The sequence below is a fragment of the Gavialis gangeticus genome, unplaced genomic scaffold (assembly GCF_001723915.1).
Source record: "Gavialis gangeticus isolate Ggan-Ray unplaced genomic scaffold, GavGan_comp1, whole genome shotgun sequence".
NCBI classification, from domain to species: Eukaryota; Metazoa; Chordata; order Crocodylia; family Gavialidae; genus Gavialis; species Gavialis gangeticus.
This window is the reverse complement of record NW_017729022.1, coordinates 84,128,263-84,144,098: the sequence shown is the minus strand read 5'-3', so window position 1 is coordinate 84,144,098 and position 15,836 is coordinate 84,128,263. Positions and strand designations below refer to the sequence as shown.

Below are 15,836 nucleotides of genomic sequence, written 5' to 3'. Positions count from 1 at the left end.
TGTTCTCCCGCCCTGGCGGGGGGTCAGGCTAGAAGATCTACTAGGTCCCTTCCAACCCTTAATCTATGAATCTATGACCTACATACAGTGCCCAGGGCATGTGGTGCTTGCTGGGGCCGGACCCAGGATGCACCACATGCAGTGCTCACTGGGGACAAATTCTTGGTTACATTACTCACTGGGGCTGATCCCAGGTCATGCCATCTGCAGTGTTCACTAGGGCTGGATTGTAGACTGTGCTGCCCACTGGGGCCAGTCCTGGGCTGTGCTGACTGCAGTGCTTGCTGAGATCTAGGCCTGGGGCTGCACCAACTACACCACTTGCTCAGGCCAGACCACAGGCTGCACCAACTGGGCATCTTCCTGGAGACAGCTCCTGGGCTGCACCACCCACACAGCCCACTTGGGCTGGCATCCCAGACGGGTAAGTTCCACATACACTGGGTCAGGCATGTGGGGGGCAGGAGGAGAAAGGCATGGGCCTGGTCTAGCCCACGGACCAGCCCTACACCATTCATCTAGCCCTCGGGGCCAGCTGAGTTTGACACCCCTGCTGTAGGGGATGCAAACCTATAGTCAGCCATTCACAGATCATTTCAGATACTTTTTTACATTGTTAGAAAAAGCAAACAGGTAAACAATATATTTCATATTCTTTTCGATTTAAGAGAATAAATGGAAGTTTTCCAAACTGCTCAATGCATTGTTTCCATGGAACTCTCAAGTGTTAGGAAGAGTGGGAACTGATGTACACAGAGCCCAGAATGTTATGCTTAATAATGTACGTGATTATTCATTTTCCAAACTGCATCCACTAAAGCAGCCATCCCTCTACTCATGGATGTTAAACCCACATTAGTGAGCAAGTCATATTCCCTGCTTTGCAGGTACTTTCAGGCCACATCCTAAATTTTTCACCAAATTCGTTATTAACTCAGTAAGCTCAGTCTATGTTTGTGACAAGCCTATGTTTTCAGCATAGACCATTTTTTAAATTTTTGGTTGTATAAAAAATTGTTACAAACAAGTATCCAAATGTGTGAAAAAATCAGTTTGTTTTGAAAAAGTATTTGCTACAGAGCTTATTAGGAAAATGAAGAGAATGTAAGGTGAATTTAAAGCAAAACAAAAAAATATTTTGCACAAATTAACGTCTTACATACTGCTAGTACTGTTCCTGGACACCTGGCACCTCTTGGCTGCAATTATTTCCTGTATGTTTAGTCCTAACAACAGTTGCAGAGCCACTTTCAGGACGACATTCAAGTGCTTTTCACTGCGTCTTGAGCACAGCTTTGATTGTTAATGTCCATACATGAGAAGATCTGTATGCATGCGCATTTTCTTGTGAACATGGAAAACACCCTTGATGTGAAGGATTTTATTGCTGGATAGTTTTCTCCCAGGTTTGTGAATCCTAACTTTTGAGAATTTATTTTTCGGTGTAGTGTTCCAATGAAGATCTCTGAGTTCCACTTGCAGCTACTGATGGGCATATTCTGGACAAACAGGGAATGGGGTGCTGAAAAGTCTTAATTCTGCTTCGTGGCTCCAAAAATCAGAGAACCTGTTCTGGAATTTGTGCCTGTTCTGGAATTTGTGCCTGAAATATTGACCACATATTTCTCCAGGCCCTTACCACCTTCAATCCCAGTGGCAAGTAGCAGTGGATTCAAGGTGGAAAAATGTTCTACACTGCACAGAGCTATTTGTCCCAATGAGAGGTTCATTTCAAAGGCATAAAACACAGTCATAAGCTAGTTCTGACCATGCATTTTTGAGTTTAGAGTACTGTGATGCCTGACTGTGTTCATCAAGAAGGCAAGATCCTGTAATAATTCTTCATCTTGAAGTTCAGCTGCAGGTTTCTCTTTCTTTCTCATAAATACTTCAATCTTACGTCACTGTTTAAGGAAGCACATTAAGACAGCCCTACAATTCAGTGAGTGCGCTTCAGCATAATACAGCAGTCCATGCTGAAAGTAACCTTTCTTCAATGGCTAACAGCCCTGTGAGCCATACTCAGAGTTTTGGCAGAGAGAGCTTCCTGATGTGGAATTCAATGAAAAACACAGAACTCATGGTCTAGAACAGGGGTAGGCAAAATGCGTTCTGGGGGCCAGATGTGGCCTGCCAGGCCATTCTATCCGGCCTGCAGGGCCCCTAAAAAATTTAGAAAATTAATATTAATCTGCCCTGGGCTGCTTGTCATGTGGACCTCAGCGGCTTGCGAAAACTCAGTAAGCAGCCCTCTGCCCAAAATTACTGCCCGCCCCGGTCTAGATACTCTGCCCCTTACTCTTGAGTTTTCCCCCAAATCCTGTGTTACTTCCCAACATGGAACAAGTCCTGCCTGTTGCAACACTCAGTTCCCTTCTCCAGTCCACATCTAATTTGTCCAAAGCTGTGGTCATCTGTTGAAAAGGTCCTTTCCTTTAGTTGGTGCTAACTTCAAAAACCCATCTGTCACATTCATTTCTTGATTGACAACCTGAACAAACACAACTAGCTGTGCAAAATCATTCACATTTTTGCTTTCTTCAATAGCTAGTGAAAAAGAAGCACATGCCTTTTCCAAAATCAGATTTTGTTGTCTGCTATGTTTCCTGAGAGGCTCCTTTTTGCATAAATTTGTCACTTCTGTGGGCACACAATGTCTGCAGCCTTCATCATTTCTTTCTTTAGGAACTCCACCTCAGCAAAAGGGCTTTGAAACAGCAGCTGCTTCTTGGAAAAGGACACAGCTAACAATCACTATTCCAACACTTACTTGTAGGATGTGCCTGTGTGAAAATGGATTGTTGCTTTTTCAAAGACCATTTTAATTCACTCAGTTTGTCTCCACACAACTTCCCTGTAGATTTGTCATACTTGATGCCATGACATAACTTAGAATATCTCCTAACATTGTGTTCTTTGCTTACATGTAAGAACATAAGAACATAAAAAGTGCCACACCGGGTCAAACCAATGGTCCATCTCACCCAGAATCCTGTCTCCAACAGTGGCAGAAGTGGATGGTTCAGAGCAGTGGTTCTCAATCTTTTTAGATCTAAGGCACCCCTGGGTCTTGGAAACTTACTTGGAATGACCTGGAAAATGCCAGCTGTTAGTTCTCTCTCTTTTTTTTATTATATAAAAATAATATAGCAGTTCTTTTGTTGCAAAAAACTCTGGAAGACTACAACTAACAATGATGTGGACATTGGTGTCAGAAGCACGCTGGCTAACCTCACCAATGACACTAAACTTTGGGGCATAGCGTCCACACCTGAGGACAGGCTAGTGACCCAGGCTGACTTGGATAAACTTAGTAAGTGGGCAGATACAAATCTGATGACGTTCAATATTGATAAATGTAAGGTACTCCATCTCAGGGAAAAAACCTCCACAGCATGCTTATAGGCCCACCAGTGGTACACTTGCTAGCACCATGGCCAAAAGAGACTTAGGGGTCATGACTGACCACAAGATGAACATGAGCCACCAATGCGATGTTGCAGCTGGCAAAGCAAACCAAACTCTGGCTTGCATCCATAGATGTTTCTTAAGTAAATCTCAGGATGTCATCCTCCCGCTGTACTCGGCCTTGGTGAGGCCGCAGCTGGAGTGCTGCATCCAATTCTGGGCTCCACAATTCAAGAAGGATGTCAAGAAGCTTGAGAGAGCCCAGAGGAGAGCCACGCACAAGATCAGAGGGCAGGATCAGAGGACAGGCCTTATGAAGAGGCTGAGAGCCATGGGACTCTTCAGCCTGGAAAGGCACAGGCTCAGGGAGGACCTGGTGGCTGCTCATAAGTATATAAGGGGGTACATCAAGATCTGAGAGAACGTCTGTTCACCAGAGCACCCCAAGGAAAAACAAGGACCAATAAACTCCTCTAAGACTGTTTTAGGCTGGACTTAAGGAAAAATTTCTTTACTGTTCGAACCCCCAAGACCTGGAATAGACTCCCTCCAGAAGTGGTGCAGGCACCTACTCTGGACTCATTCAAGAAACACTTGGATGCTTATCTTGCTGGGATCCTATGACCCCAGCTGACTTCCTGCCCCTGGGGCAGTGAGCTGGCCTTGATGATCTTTGAGGTCCCTTCCAGCCCTAACATCTACGAAATCTATGAAACTATTGATTTCTATTAAAATCTCTGGATTTATCTTGTGAATCATGTTTACACACCTAACAGTGCAAACATTGTGTGGCACACCCCCAGCCCCCTCAAAAGAATCTCCAGGCACCCCAGGGTGGCATTATCTCCTGGTTGGAATCAGTGATATAGAGGGAGACTGTTGCACTGGCTATATCTAAAGTGATCCATCCCTGATTCACTTGTATCGGTTTAGCAATGCCAGAGAAAACATCTCCAACAGTTCTCTTTGAAAGCTTTTAATATGTCTATCATCCATGGATTTGTCATCATCCATGAATTTGTCTAGATATCAAACACACAGGCTTTCCATTCACTTCTGTGAAGAAGCATGAGCCTCCATTTCCATTGAAACACACAGCACCCTTTTCTCTTGACAAAAATTATATCTGGCTTATAGTTAACACACATATACTGTATGTGTGTGCGTGTGTGTGTGTATATATATATGATTTGTGCAAGAGATGATTATTATTATTATGTTACAAACATGGGCATAAGGCTCGTAAACAACAACACCACTGTTGTTTTCTCAAATTCTTTTTATTCCAACCTCCGTGTTGCACAGTATTGCTTTACACAGGCAATTCTCAACCCTTTGGTGGCCACCACTGCTTGTCAACAAGCCACTATATTCTGGGAAGAGAAAATACTGTAGAGGGAAAGAATGTCCACTACCGTCATTAAGACACCCATTTATTTCATCATTCTCATCCTCAGAATGTAACAAAAACTTGGCTAATTGACTGGAAACCATAAAACCCAGTAGAGGCAGACAAAGTAGACATCTGTCATGGCACAAACCACCACAATAAAACTACAATGAAAAATCTCCAAGAATTTTTTAATTAAAAATACTGGAACAGGCACTGTATCTCATACAGCATCTCAGATTTTCAGTGCCAAATTCCATCTGCTCACTTTGTACCAGAGAACAGAATCTTCTTTTTTGCAATATGGTATCTCTTACCTTCATCTCAATAACAGTTTGCAGAGCTTTTGTCTTGGCAGAGTCCGGAGCATTTTCAAACCGACGATGTATCTCCTGCACCAAAAGAAAACAAGCAAAGAGTTAACACCAAGCCAAGTTATTGTAGCCTTCTAATAAAACAGAATAGTACCTCTGCCTTCTGATGCAGCCATCGTCTGAATTTTGTTTAGTGTGATCTAACATATTAGAGAAATGACAGGCTACAGCCTACTGGACAGAACATGAGCTCATTTACAAACATACAGAAAACCTGATCTTTGAACACCTACCAATCCACAGCAAACTGTTCAGTTGATACAATTGAAGCCAATCAAAATTCCTGCTACCTGGCCAGTGAGCAAGCCATCGAATGTTTAAAGGTAACTCAGTTCTTGTGAAGCATAGAAATATTTTATGTTTGGGAGGATTAATTTAAAAAAACCACAACAATAATCTATTCTGTGTTTAACAAGCTATTGGGAGCATCTGTGCTGATAAAGCTGCTTCGCACATTTTCTACCCCAGAGTAGCAACAACTTGGTTACCTGGGATGAAAACCTGCCTCCACAGAGGCTGCAAGGGTGGCTGAAAAAACATGAAGGGATGGTTAAGGTGCTCCAGAGGTTTACAGTATGCCATGGGGAGGATGACAAATGCCTGTGTGATATTTCTGTAGCTATGAAAAGGGCATGTAGTCATTCTGCTAGCATGCTCCAGGGAGCTGCCTATAGAATATAAAATGGCAAAGAGATGAACTGCTCTAAGCCCTTTCCAAACTGCTACAGGATAAAAAAAAAACAATTAGGGGGAAAAGCAGATCTTGACTAGTGTGTTTTCTCTATACTGATCTTGAAGAATGAATCATCCACAGGGTTCTGTGTTAAATGTAGGTACCGCTGTTGTGTCACACACTACAATATTAAATAAAATGAGAGAAACATAGACATCAAAACCCTTGGGAAATCCTATAGTTTACTGCATCTTTGTGCACACAATTAAAAATGAGATGTTAATTAACTTAATGAAGATATTTATAACCTTGAAAGAATGAAGAACATTTACTACATCAGAGAAAAAAATGTATTCAACCACATCTTCCACAAGGATGGTGATGAAAGATTTTACTTGCTGATAAAAAGCTTCCTTGCTAAATAAATGAACAAAATACATTTGCAAGATTGATTCATACTCTGCTTTCAAAAGACTGCAAACATTAATTAAATATGAGGTAGGTAACCAGCATTATAGTGCTGTTAGGGTAGAACGAAGCAGAACGGTGAAGTGATTTGACAAAGGCCACAATGGGAGTCTCTCAGAATACAGCCTAGCAGTCAAATGTGTCTCCCAGACTACTCGAGACTACTAGAGATTAGACTACCCTGACTCTCGACTCTTTACACCTGTTTACATAAGTTTAGTCCTGTGAACAGTAAAAAAGATGCATGCAGTTGGAAACAGATGCTATATTCAGAACCCAACTTCCAGTTTAGATTATTTTTTATTTGGAGAATGCTGGCAAGTTTATGCCAGAAAAACTCTCACAGTAAACACGGTACTTCCAGACATGAAATCAACAAGCCCATGTTCAATGTTTCAGTGAGGACAGAAGCTGAACAACAATATCAATCTAAATTCCAGAAACCTCTATTGAATGGCACCTAATAAAAGTTGTCTAAAACAAAAGACTGAAATCTACATCTTTAACAATACCCTCTGAAGTTGAAAGTCACCATTTTTTACAACCAGTTCATTTTTAATAGGGGACAAAGTGAACAGGCTTCCGCTGACCTCAGCATTAAAAATATGGTTGCTTCTCTCGGACTTTCCTAATTTAAAAATGTATGAAAAAAGGGAATAGCACTGAGGAGAATTCTTCACACTTGTGTGGACACCTTAATGGAAAGTATCCTGTTTTGAGTTATATAAATTTCCCCTAAATATAAAACTGACATGCTTAACTGCTCCTGGCACACAGTCTTTTTTTCCCCTAAAGTAATGCAAGGAAAAAGGCAGCAGCTCTTAACAAAAGAAAAATAAGCAATAAGAGAGAGAGAGAGTACGCACTGAAAGAAAGGGACTGCCAAAAAGATTCTGCCAAACATGTGTATTGTACAAGATATTATTTCTGTTTCAGTAGTTATCACTGTGTATTAGAAACTTCACTAATGTGCAAAGAGTCCCTTCCCTGAAGCTGCAAAACTAGAAAAACCCCACCATAGTGACAGAGAGAGAGAGATGACGGAATACACACAGGACATCTCGCAGAGAATTCCCGCACTATTCTTGCTCATTAAGAGGCACAAAACTTTCCATTATAAAATCTTTTTGCAACTCTTTTTGAGAAGCCCATTTGCAGCAAAGTTTTGTTTTTTAGCAAAGATAATGCCCTACATTTACAGAGATGCATTTTGCCCATCCTATATCATTCCATTCTGACTTGGATAACTTATAAGCCAAATAACTGTATCCCATCTCTGCATTGTGTGATTAGTGCTTAATTCTGACAGCATGCCAAAAACCATAACGAGTCTAAAGCCAAGGCTCTCTTCCCATGCGGCAGCATCTATCTCACTAAGCACCTTAGGAAGAAAATGCTTAGTCCCACTGCTGCTTAGCAAAATAGAAAGACAGAATCTGGAAGGCACCCACCCCTTTGGCAATAGTACCATAGTGCAGGACAACAAAATCCCTAGAAAAACAATATTTTTTGTTATTAAGTATTATGAATTATCAGTGTAAAATACTATAAAATACAGCAACTAATAATAATAACAATAATAGACAAAAACAGGAGTTTTACATGCACTTCTGAACTATTTCAGGTTACACAAGCAGGTAGCAGATCACAGCTCTATTATATCACACTTAAATACAAAGGGGTTAGCTAAATTGTCTCTCAGTGAAGACCTGTTATACCTTTGTCCTTGAAAACGCCATCTGTAAAATGGGGATGACATGGATATTACACTATTCTCAGCATGTTATGAATACTTTCTACAGCTACTTCATGGAACATAAATGGTTGTACATAAACTGGCAGGAGGAGAAGAAAAATCTTTTAGCTCAAGCAGCAGAAATACTACTGTGGCAACTGGTAATGCACAATAGATGAAAGACTTGGGTTTTGCTTTGCTTTGACATTTTGCATATGTGTATATTTTTAAATTCTGAAAACCATGAGGACATTTCAAGTTATGACAAAAGGAGGTGAATGTCACACATGAGAACTTTGCAGTATCCCAATCTATACCACACAATTCCTAGAGAATACTCAATTTCCAAATCAAAATTCTAATGAGCCACCAATTATGCATTCCTCATTTTTTAGAGGTACAATTTCCCTTGTCTGAACCATGGAGCCTAATTTGCAGAAGCACTGAGCAAGTGCAACTGAAGTCAGCAAAAGCTTTCTGTGCTGTCTCTGTAACACAATACAATACACCTTTAGAAAAAAAATAAAATACTCATTAATGGAGTTCCTATCTTGTGACTGTTAGGGAAACAATTTTACAAGAGAACAGAATAGGAGTGGACACTAAGAAAGGATTTTCAGAAGCATGCAATCATTTTACCAATTAGTTCAGGGAGAGCAGAGTAAGAGAGTAAGAATACGAACCCCAGAATACAACCTGATGCTCAAAAATTGAACAGGCAGCGTTGCAACTTTCCCTAACAGAAGGCACTTGCAAGTCTTAATTTACTTGTAGTCCCACTGGGGAAGGTAAGTTAGTTAAAGGTTTAATGCGTGTGTGACAGTGACAGGACAATGGAAAGTATAACCTAAATCAGTGGTTCTCAACCTCCTCAGGCTCAAGGCACCCTTTGGAAAATGTCAGTGCTTAGATTTCATTCAACTAATAGAGTAATTCTTCTATTACAAGGATCTCAGAAAAACCACAACAGGTCATGGCTGTTTTTAACACTATGGATTCCCATTTGAAATCTCTGATTTTACCTTATGAATCATGTTTGCATACCTAGCAGTACTAATGTTGCATGGCACCTCATGGCAGCCTTGAAAGGATCTCAAGGCACGCAAAGGTGCTGTCACATCCTGGTTGAGAATCATTGACCTAACTTATCTGAAATCAGGTCATGTACCCAACATTTGTAACAAGGAAAAACTTTTTCAGTTGTCTAAACTTCCATTTGCTAAATCTACCCAATCTTCTACTGACATAGAATCATAGAACAATAGGGTTGGAAGGGACCTCAAAGTCATTTCATCCGACCCCCTGTTCAAAGCAGGACGATGTCCAACTATATCATTCTAGCCAAACTTCAGATAATGAAGTTTGTTCTGTATTAGGAGGAAAAAAAGGGAACAAATCCCCACCATTTTCAATATGACAGAGATATGAAGTTCTAGTGAGGTTGCCTAACTAATCCAGCAAGTGTACATTTATAACAACTGATGGAATGATTGAATTCATGGAATTATATAGTAACTGAAAAGGGTTTGTTGATTTGGAAGATTTTTGACTGACTCTTTATTTTGTGGATTTTTAGAAGGAAAACAGACAAACTTTTTTACAAGGAAATGTTGTAAATGAAACAGCCAACAATAGGAAAATGGAAACACACACCATTTGTTTAAAAAATAATACCTTAAGCCTAAACAAAAGATGTTTGAGTTTCTAGAGACTACATTTAAACTAAGAATTCTTTGTTCATGGAATTGGGTATCCAGGTTGTAGCCATATTGGTTTAGAGGAAAAAGCAATCCAGAAGCATAGTAGAGGTGATACCTTTTATTAGACCAACTAGGTTTTTGCAACCAAAAAAAAATTCTTTAATTGCAATTTAATCTTTTCTCTGATGCCTGATGAAGGGTGTTTATGCCCAAAAGCTTGCAATTAAAGATTTTTTTTTGCAAAAATCTAGTTGGTTTAATAAAAGATATCACTTTTACTATGAGTCCTGACTGCTTGTTCATGGAATTACATGAAGAATCCTTTTTCATAGTCATAGATGCTAGGGTGAGAAGGGACCTCAACAGATCACAGAGTCCAACCCCCTGCCTGGGCATGAAAGAGTGCTGGGGTCAGATGACCCCAGCCAGATGCCTAGCCAGCCTTCTCTTAAAGCTCCCCAAGGTAGGAGAGCACCACCTCCCTTGGAAGCCCATTCCAAATTTTGGCCACCTTTACTGTGAAGAAGTATTTCCTGATATCTAGCCTAAATCTGCTGTCAGTCTGTAACCATTGTTCCCTACTACCCCAAGAGGCACCCTGGTAAACAGAACATCTCTGATCCCTTGCTGCATCCCTGTCACAAGGTCACTCAGGTGCCCTGTGCCTGAGAAGGAATAAGGGAAGCTCAGGTGCCGGTTGCTGGGGCAACTGCATGGGTCAGGTGATCAAAAAGGGGGCAGGGCCTGGCCTTTATAAGCAGGCCAGGCCGCCGCCTAGCTGGCAGTTCCCTTCTGGCAGCCTGAGGAGCAGGAACCCTGCAGCAGAGCCAAGCCTAGCAGAGTAGAGCGGCCTGTTCGCCCAAGCTGTTGTAACATGGTATGGGGTGAAGGGGACCTTGACCGGGAGGCCTTGCAAGAGAGCCAGGTGGGGCTAGATCATATGTTATAGCCAGGAGGCTTATTTTGTGTTACAGCCGGTGGGCTTATGGTTCTGTTGAGTTCTTGTTACTCTGGAGGACCGGGTGAGGCTATAAGGGGAAGGAGGAGGCCTCATTAGGACCTCCCCAGTGAGGTGGGGGGTGCTCCCAGTGCAGCAGAGAGTACTGTGTTTGGGGTTCTGACCCCAGCCTGTGTGGGGCAGTATTTAGCCCAGAGAGGGCGAGGGCGTGGGACAAGCCCCAGAGAGGGCGAGAGCGCGAGAAGCGCAGGACAAGCCCCAGAGAGGGCGGAGGGAAGCCCCGGTGAGGGCACGTATAGAGAGAAGCCCCGGAGTGGGTGCCTATTATTGATAGGAACCCCAGGAGGGGTGCGAGTTGAAAAGAGTCTCTCTGAGGAGCTCCACAGAAGTGGGAACCCCGAAGAGTCAAAGGGGCCAGGTAAGGCTCAGGCCGCCTGAACCGAACTGGGAAGAGTACTATTAGTAAGCCTGAGAAGGCTAACGGCTAAATGGGCGCCGGTTGCGTGACAAGCCCGGGGCGCCAAGCAGGGCGCATACAGGAAACTGACCAGATAACATCTGGTACATCTGCAAGGCTTGGGGAGTGCTAAAGGGGAGGTTGGAGGCACGCATAGCCCATACGGCTGGAGTTGCACCAAGTCACCCCATCTGGTATGGGGGGGCAGTATAAACAGAGCACTGTGTCCAAGGGGATCGTAAGGCAGCCTCCCATGTAAAACTATATATACCAACAAGATGTGGTGGGCGATAAAGAGGGTGCTGGATCACCTACTTGGCACAGCAGGGGGCGCTAGCGAGATCACGGCCGCTCCTGCACCCCACTCCATGACAATCCCCGTAATGAATTTGTAGGTGGTCACAAGATCACCTCTCAGCCTTCTCTTGCAGAGGCTGAAGAAGTCCAGGTCCTTCAGTCTCTCCTCATAAGGCTTGTCCTGTAAGCCCCTAACCATATTAGTGGCCCTGCTCTGGACCCTCTCGAGTCTATCAATATCCTTTTTGAAGTACAGCGTCCAAAGCTGGACACAGTACTCCAACTGCAGCCTGACCAATGCCGCATAGAGGGTAAGTATCACCTCCTTGGATCTATTTGTCATGCATCTGCTGATGCATGATAAAGTGCAGTTAGCTTTGCTGATTTCATCACACTGACAACTCATATTTATCTTGGAGTTCACTATGACTCTGAGATCCCTTTCCGCTTCTGTGCTGCTGAGGGTGACTTCCCAGCTGGTAGGTGTGCTGGATATTTTTGTGCCCTAGGTGCAGCACTCTGCACTTGTCCTTGTTGTACTGCATCCTATTGTGTACACTTTTCTAACCTGTCCAGGTCTGCCTGCAATCGTTCCCTACCCTCTGAAGCGTGCACTCCACCCCACAATTTAGTATCATCCGCAAACTTGGACAGAGTACACTTCACACCTACATCAAAGTCACTGACGAAGATATTGAAGAGTATAGGTCCAAGGACCAAACCCTGTGGGACCCCACTACCCACATCCTTCCAGGTCGATACCAACCTGTCTACTACCACTCTCTGGGTGCGACCACTCTGCCAATTTGCCACCTACTGGACCATGTAAACACGTGTCACAGCCTCTTAATTTATTTATGAGAATAGGATGCAACACCATATCGAAGGCCTTGCTAAAGTCTAAGAAAACGACATCCACTTCTACTCCTGCTTCTAAGCATTTTGTGACTCTTTTTGTGAGCTTTCAAGGGCCACATAGGTATCCCCACCCCTTGACAACTGCCTCTACCCCCTGGTTGCTACCTTGGGACTGAAGTCCCACTCCTAACTCCTGACCTTTGCCACTGGAAGTCCCTCCCCCTGTCCCCCAGAAATACTCGTTTTGGGAAGGGTGGCTACCATTTTCAAACCAGAAGAAAAAAATCAAATCATACACTAAAAATTAAATGCCTACTATATCTTAATTTTATTACAAAAAAATATTTTTGTCATGGTTTGTGTTTGCATACTGTATATGGAGGTGATTGCATAATAACTCAAATAAATTCTTAGTCTGTTATATTGTGTGGGGAAAGTGTGGGGGGTGGGGGGTGATTGTATGTTTGAGGGGGCAATAGGGTATGTTTGGGGTGTGTATATGTGGGGAGTTGTAGGGGCAGGGTATGAGTACGTGGCGTTTGTGCAGTGTGAGGGAGGGTTAGGGGGTGGGGGGAGCCCCCTGCACACTCCTCCCATGGCAAAGCAGCAGGCAGGGGTGCTCGGGGTGTCGGTGGCTAGCACAGGCACTGGTAACAGGTGGCGCGTGGCTCTGGCCAGCGCTGCATGTCACGCAGCCACAGCGCAGCACATAGGCAGTGAGGAGCACAGCTCAGCAGCTTGGAGAGCTGCATGCAGCTGGTAAGTCTGTTGTGGTAGAAGGGGAGGGGGAAGGGAAGGGGTGTCAGGGGGCAGACCAAGACCCCTGCGGTGCAGGAGGGAGTGGGGCTGGGGTTGGGCAGGCGCTACGCAGGGTTGTGCTTGGGGAGGGTTGCAGAGGCACTGGGAGAAGGTTTGGGGGGGAGCTACAGCAAATTTTGGGGTGGCTGCAGCCCCCATCCCCCGTAGCCCTCTCCCAGTGCCTCTGCCACGTGCCCTGAGTGCAGCCTGGCCCCAGCCCTGCTGGGAAAAGCCCTGCACAGCCCCAGCCTCTTCATCTTGCACAGATCCAGGGGTACATGCTGTATCCACACTGAGAGGCATGGGGGGCAACAGGAGCTGCCCCCTCTCCCCATGCCCCCCAGGTAAGCCACGGTTCTGTCCCATGTCCTACCCTGGCTGAGCAGCACTTGCCCCAGCCCCAGCCCCACTGCAGGGGCCTCGATCTGCCCCCCCCCCCTTCCCACCACAACAGATTTACCAGCCAGAGACAGCTCTTCATGCTGCCAGGCTATGTATCAGAAATCAGACCGGTATTGGCCAATATGCCTCCTTAAAAATCAGCTATTGGTATTGGTCCCAAAAATTTTTATCTGTGCACCACTAATTTTGCCGGTGTGTGTATACATGGGCACCAGGGCTGGACGAGGTACAATTTGTTGGTGGGCACCACAGACCAGATGAAAGTGCCTGGCAGACCAGATCGAGCCTGCAGGCTGTATTTTGCCCACGCCTAACTTAGAGGAATACCTAGCAAAGCAGGCAACAAACTTCTTTCTTCTGTCTTTTTGCAGTAAAGCAGGTGGGAGAGTTGCTGTGGTGTTGTAATAGTAAAAGCTGCTTAAAGCTTTCCTTAACTCAAATAGGAGCACTTCTTAGGGATGGCTACAGATAAAGCAGTGGGAAGTTCTTGAGAAGAATCAACCCTTCTCCTATTATACAGTAATGGGCATAGATTCAAAGATTTCAGTTTATAAATGGCAGGATGAAGCTCAGGGAACAAAATTTCAATTCACAGTTAAATAAGTATTTCCTTCTTAGTACTATTTGCTATAAAGAACCACAATTTAGAATACCAAACTTGGGAAAACATTATAAGCTGGACACCACAGGCCCATTCTCATCTCTATTTGTATCTTTCTAAACTTCCCTTGACAGAAATAACATGTATAGTTAAAGCCAGTCCTTTCCAGTGTGAATGTTTCTGCATGCTGTATGGCAGTTTATCATTGACATTGTCCAAAACGTTGCCCCTTTGCCACTGTACGGGCTGCAAGCAAAATATTTATTAAAATGTTTAAAACGTCACTGTTCTCAAGCTGCTGAGTTTACTTTAATAGTATATGAAACTCAGGAAGAAATAATAAAATTAGACAATATTTTTTATTAAAGGATAGGCAGCTGTAGTGTGGGTTAAAGCACAGATCGTGTTCGCACATCAACAGAAAAATCGAATGTTTCCCACATGCTGAAGCAGCAGAGCTCTAAACCACATTGCACCAACACATAACCGAATGTGGCAAGTCCACCTGGTTTTCTCACATCACAGCAAGATGTGTTTTGGAATAAAGGCAGTCTGATTCAGGGTTTGTTTGCTCCATGGATGCAAATTCTAAGTGCTGACAAGGTTTCAGTAAAAGAACTTCCAAAGAAGAGGTTTTGGTGTGGAGTGAATGAACACACAAGTTAACGGAAAAGTGGTAAAAAAATAAATACATACAGGAGGAATACAAGTATCTGCTTTCCGGTGATACTTATGCCTCTCAGTCTCCTGCCAACAACATGAAAGATTCAGAGATCCTCCTGCATTTTTTATACAAATCTCACCTCCAGACAAAAGAAATAAAAATGGAAGGTTCTTTAACTAAATGAACATCATAATCTTCTTTGGCTTTAGCATTTATACCATGGCTCCCCCCACCTCCCGTGGCCAAAATTTTCCAAATGGGTAATTTTTAAATTGACTTGAGACTTTTTTAAATATTTTTTCCCCCAAACAAGAATTAATTGAGGGAAGTCCTGTGTTTTGTGTTCTACAGAAGGACAGACTAGCTGATCATAAGTGTCCGTTCTGGCTGTAATAGTCTTTAAATCTCTCTGCTTAGACAAAGCATTTTTTACTAACCACTTCACGGCATGAGTGATCATTGTTTTTTTCCTGAAGAACCAGACCTCAAATTCATTTTTCATGTGCTAAGTAAATTGCAAAAAGCCACTTTAAAGAGAGCCCTATTTGATTAAGAGATGAAAAATTTTGAGAAGCATGACATTCCACCACTTCTGTTTGGTCTTCTGTATAAAATAATTCTTATGCAATCCACCAGCAGCCAGTGGAAAGGTACTGTGCATACGAGCAAATGATTAAATTAAAGCAAGTCAGTGCTGGTAACTGTAGAGTAGCTGATACACAGCTATTAGGGTTGTGCAAATGTTTGGTCACCGATTCAATTCAGTGGAGATTTGGCCCAATTCGGTGGCCGAATCTCCAAATCGAATCAGAACTCTCCGAATCGATTCGGAGAGACTTGGAAAGATTCAATAATTCAGACACAGATATAGCTTTATATGTTTTTTCTACATACCTCAAGGTACCAGGTGGCCTGTGAATGCTGAGATGGTGGGGCGGATAGAGTGTCCCACAGGAGCATGGGGGGGTCCCCAGCGTGCTTGGCAGTAAGCCCGGAAGTAGACCAAAAGTACTTCTGATCCACTTCCAGGTTCACCGCCGAGCATGGGGGGGG

At 43.4% G+C, this 15,836-nt stretch overlaps 1 protein-coding gene across 6 annotated transcripts in view; it reads right to left on the bottom strand.

The window, feature by feature from the left end:
* Positions 1-15,836, bottom strand: part of ERC1 (ELKS/RAB6-interacting/CAST family member 1) — a 539,371-nt gene that overhangs the window by 388,163 nt on the left and 135,372 nt on the right. For all 6 annotated transcript variants that reach the window (XM_019515532.1, XM_019515527.1, XM_019515529.1 and 3 more), the window contains exon 3: positions 5,116-5,190. In XM_019515532.1, the coding sequence (XP_019371077.1) occupies positions 5,116-5,190 (75 nt within the window). The remainder of the gene's footprint in view (positions 1-5,115; positions 5,191-15,836) is intronic.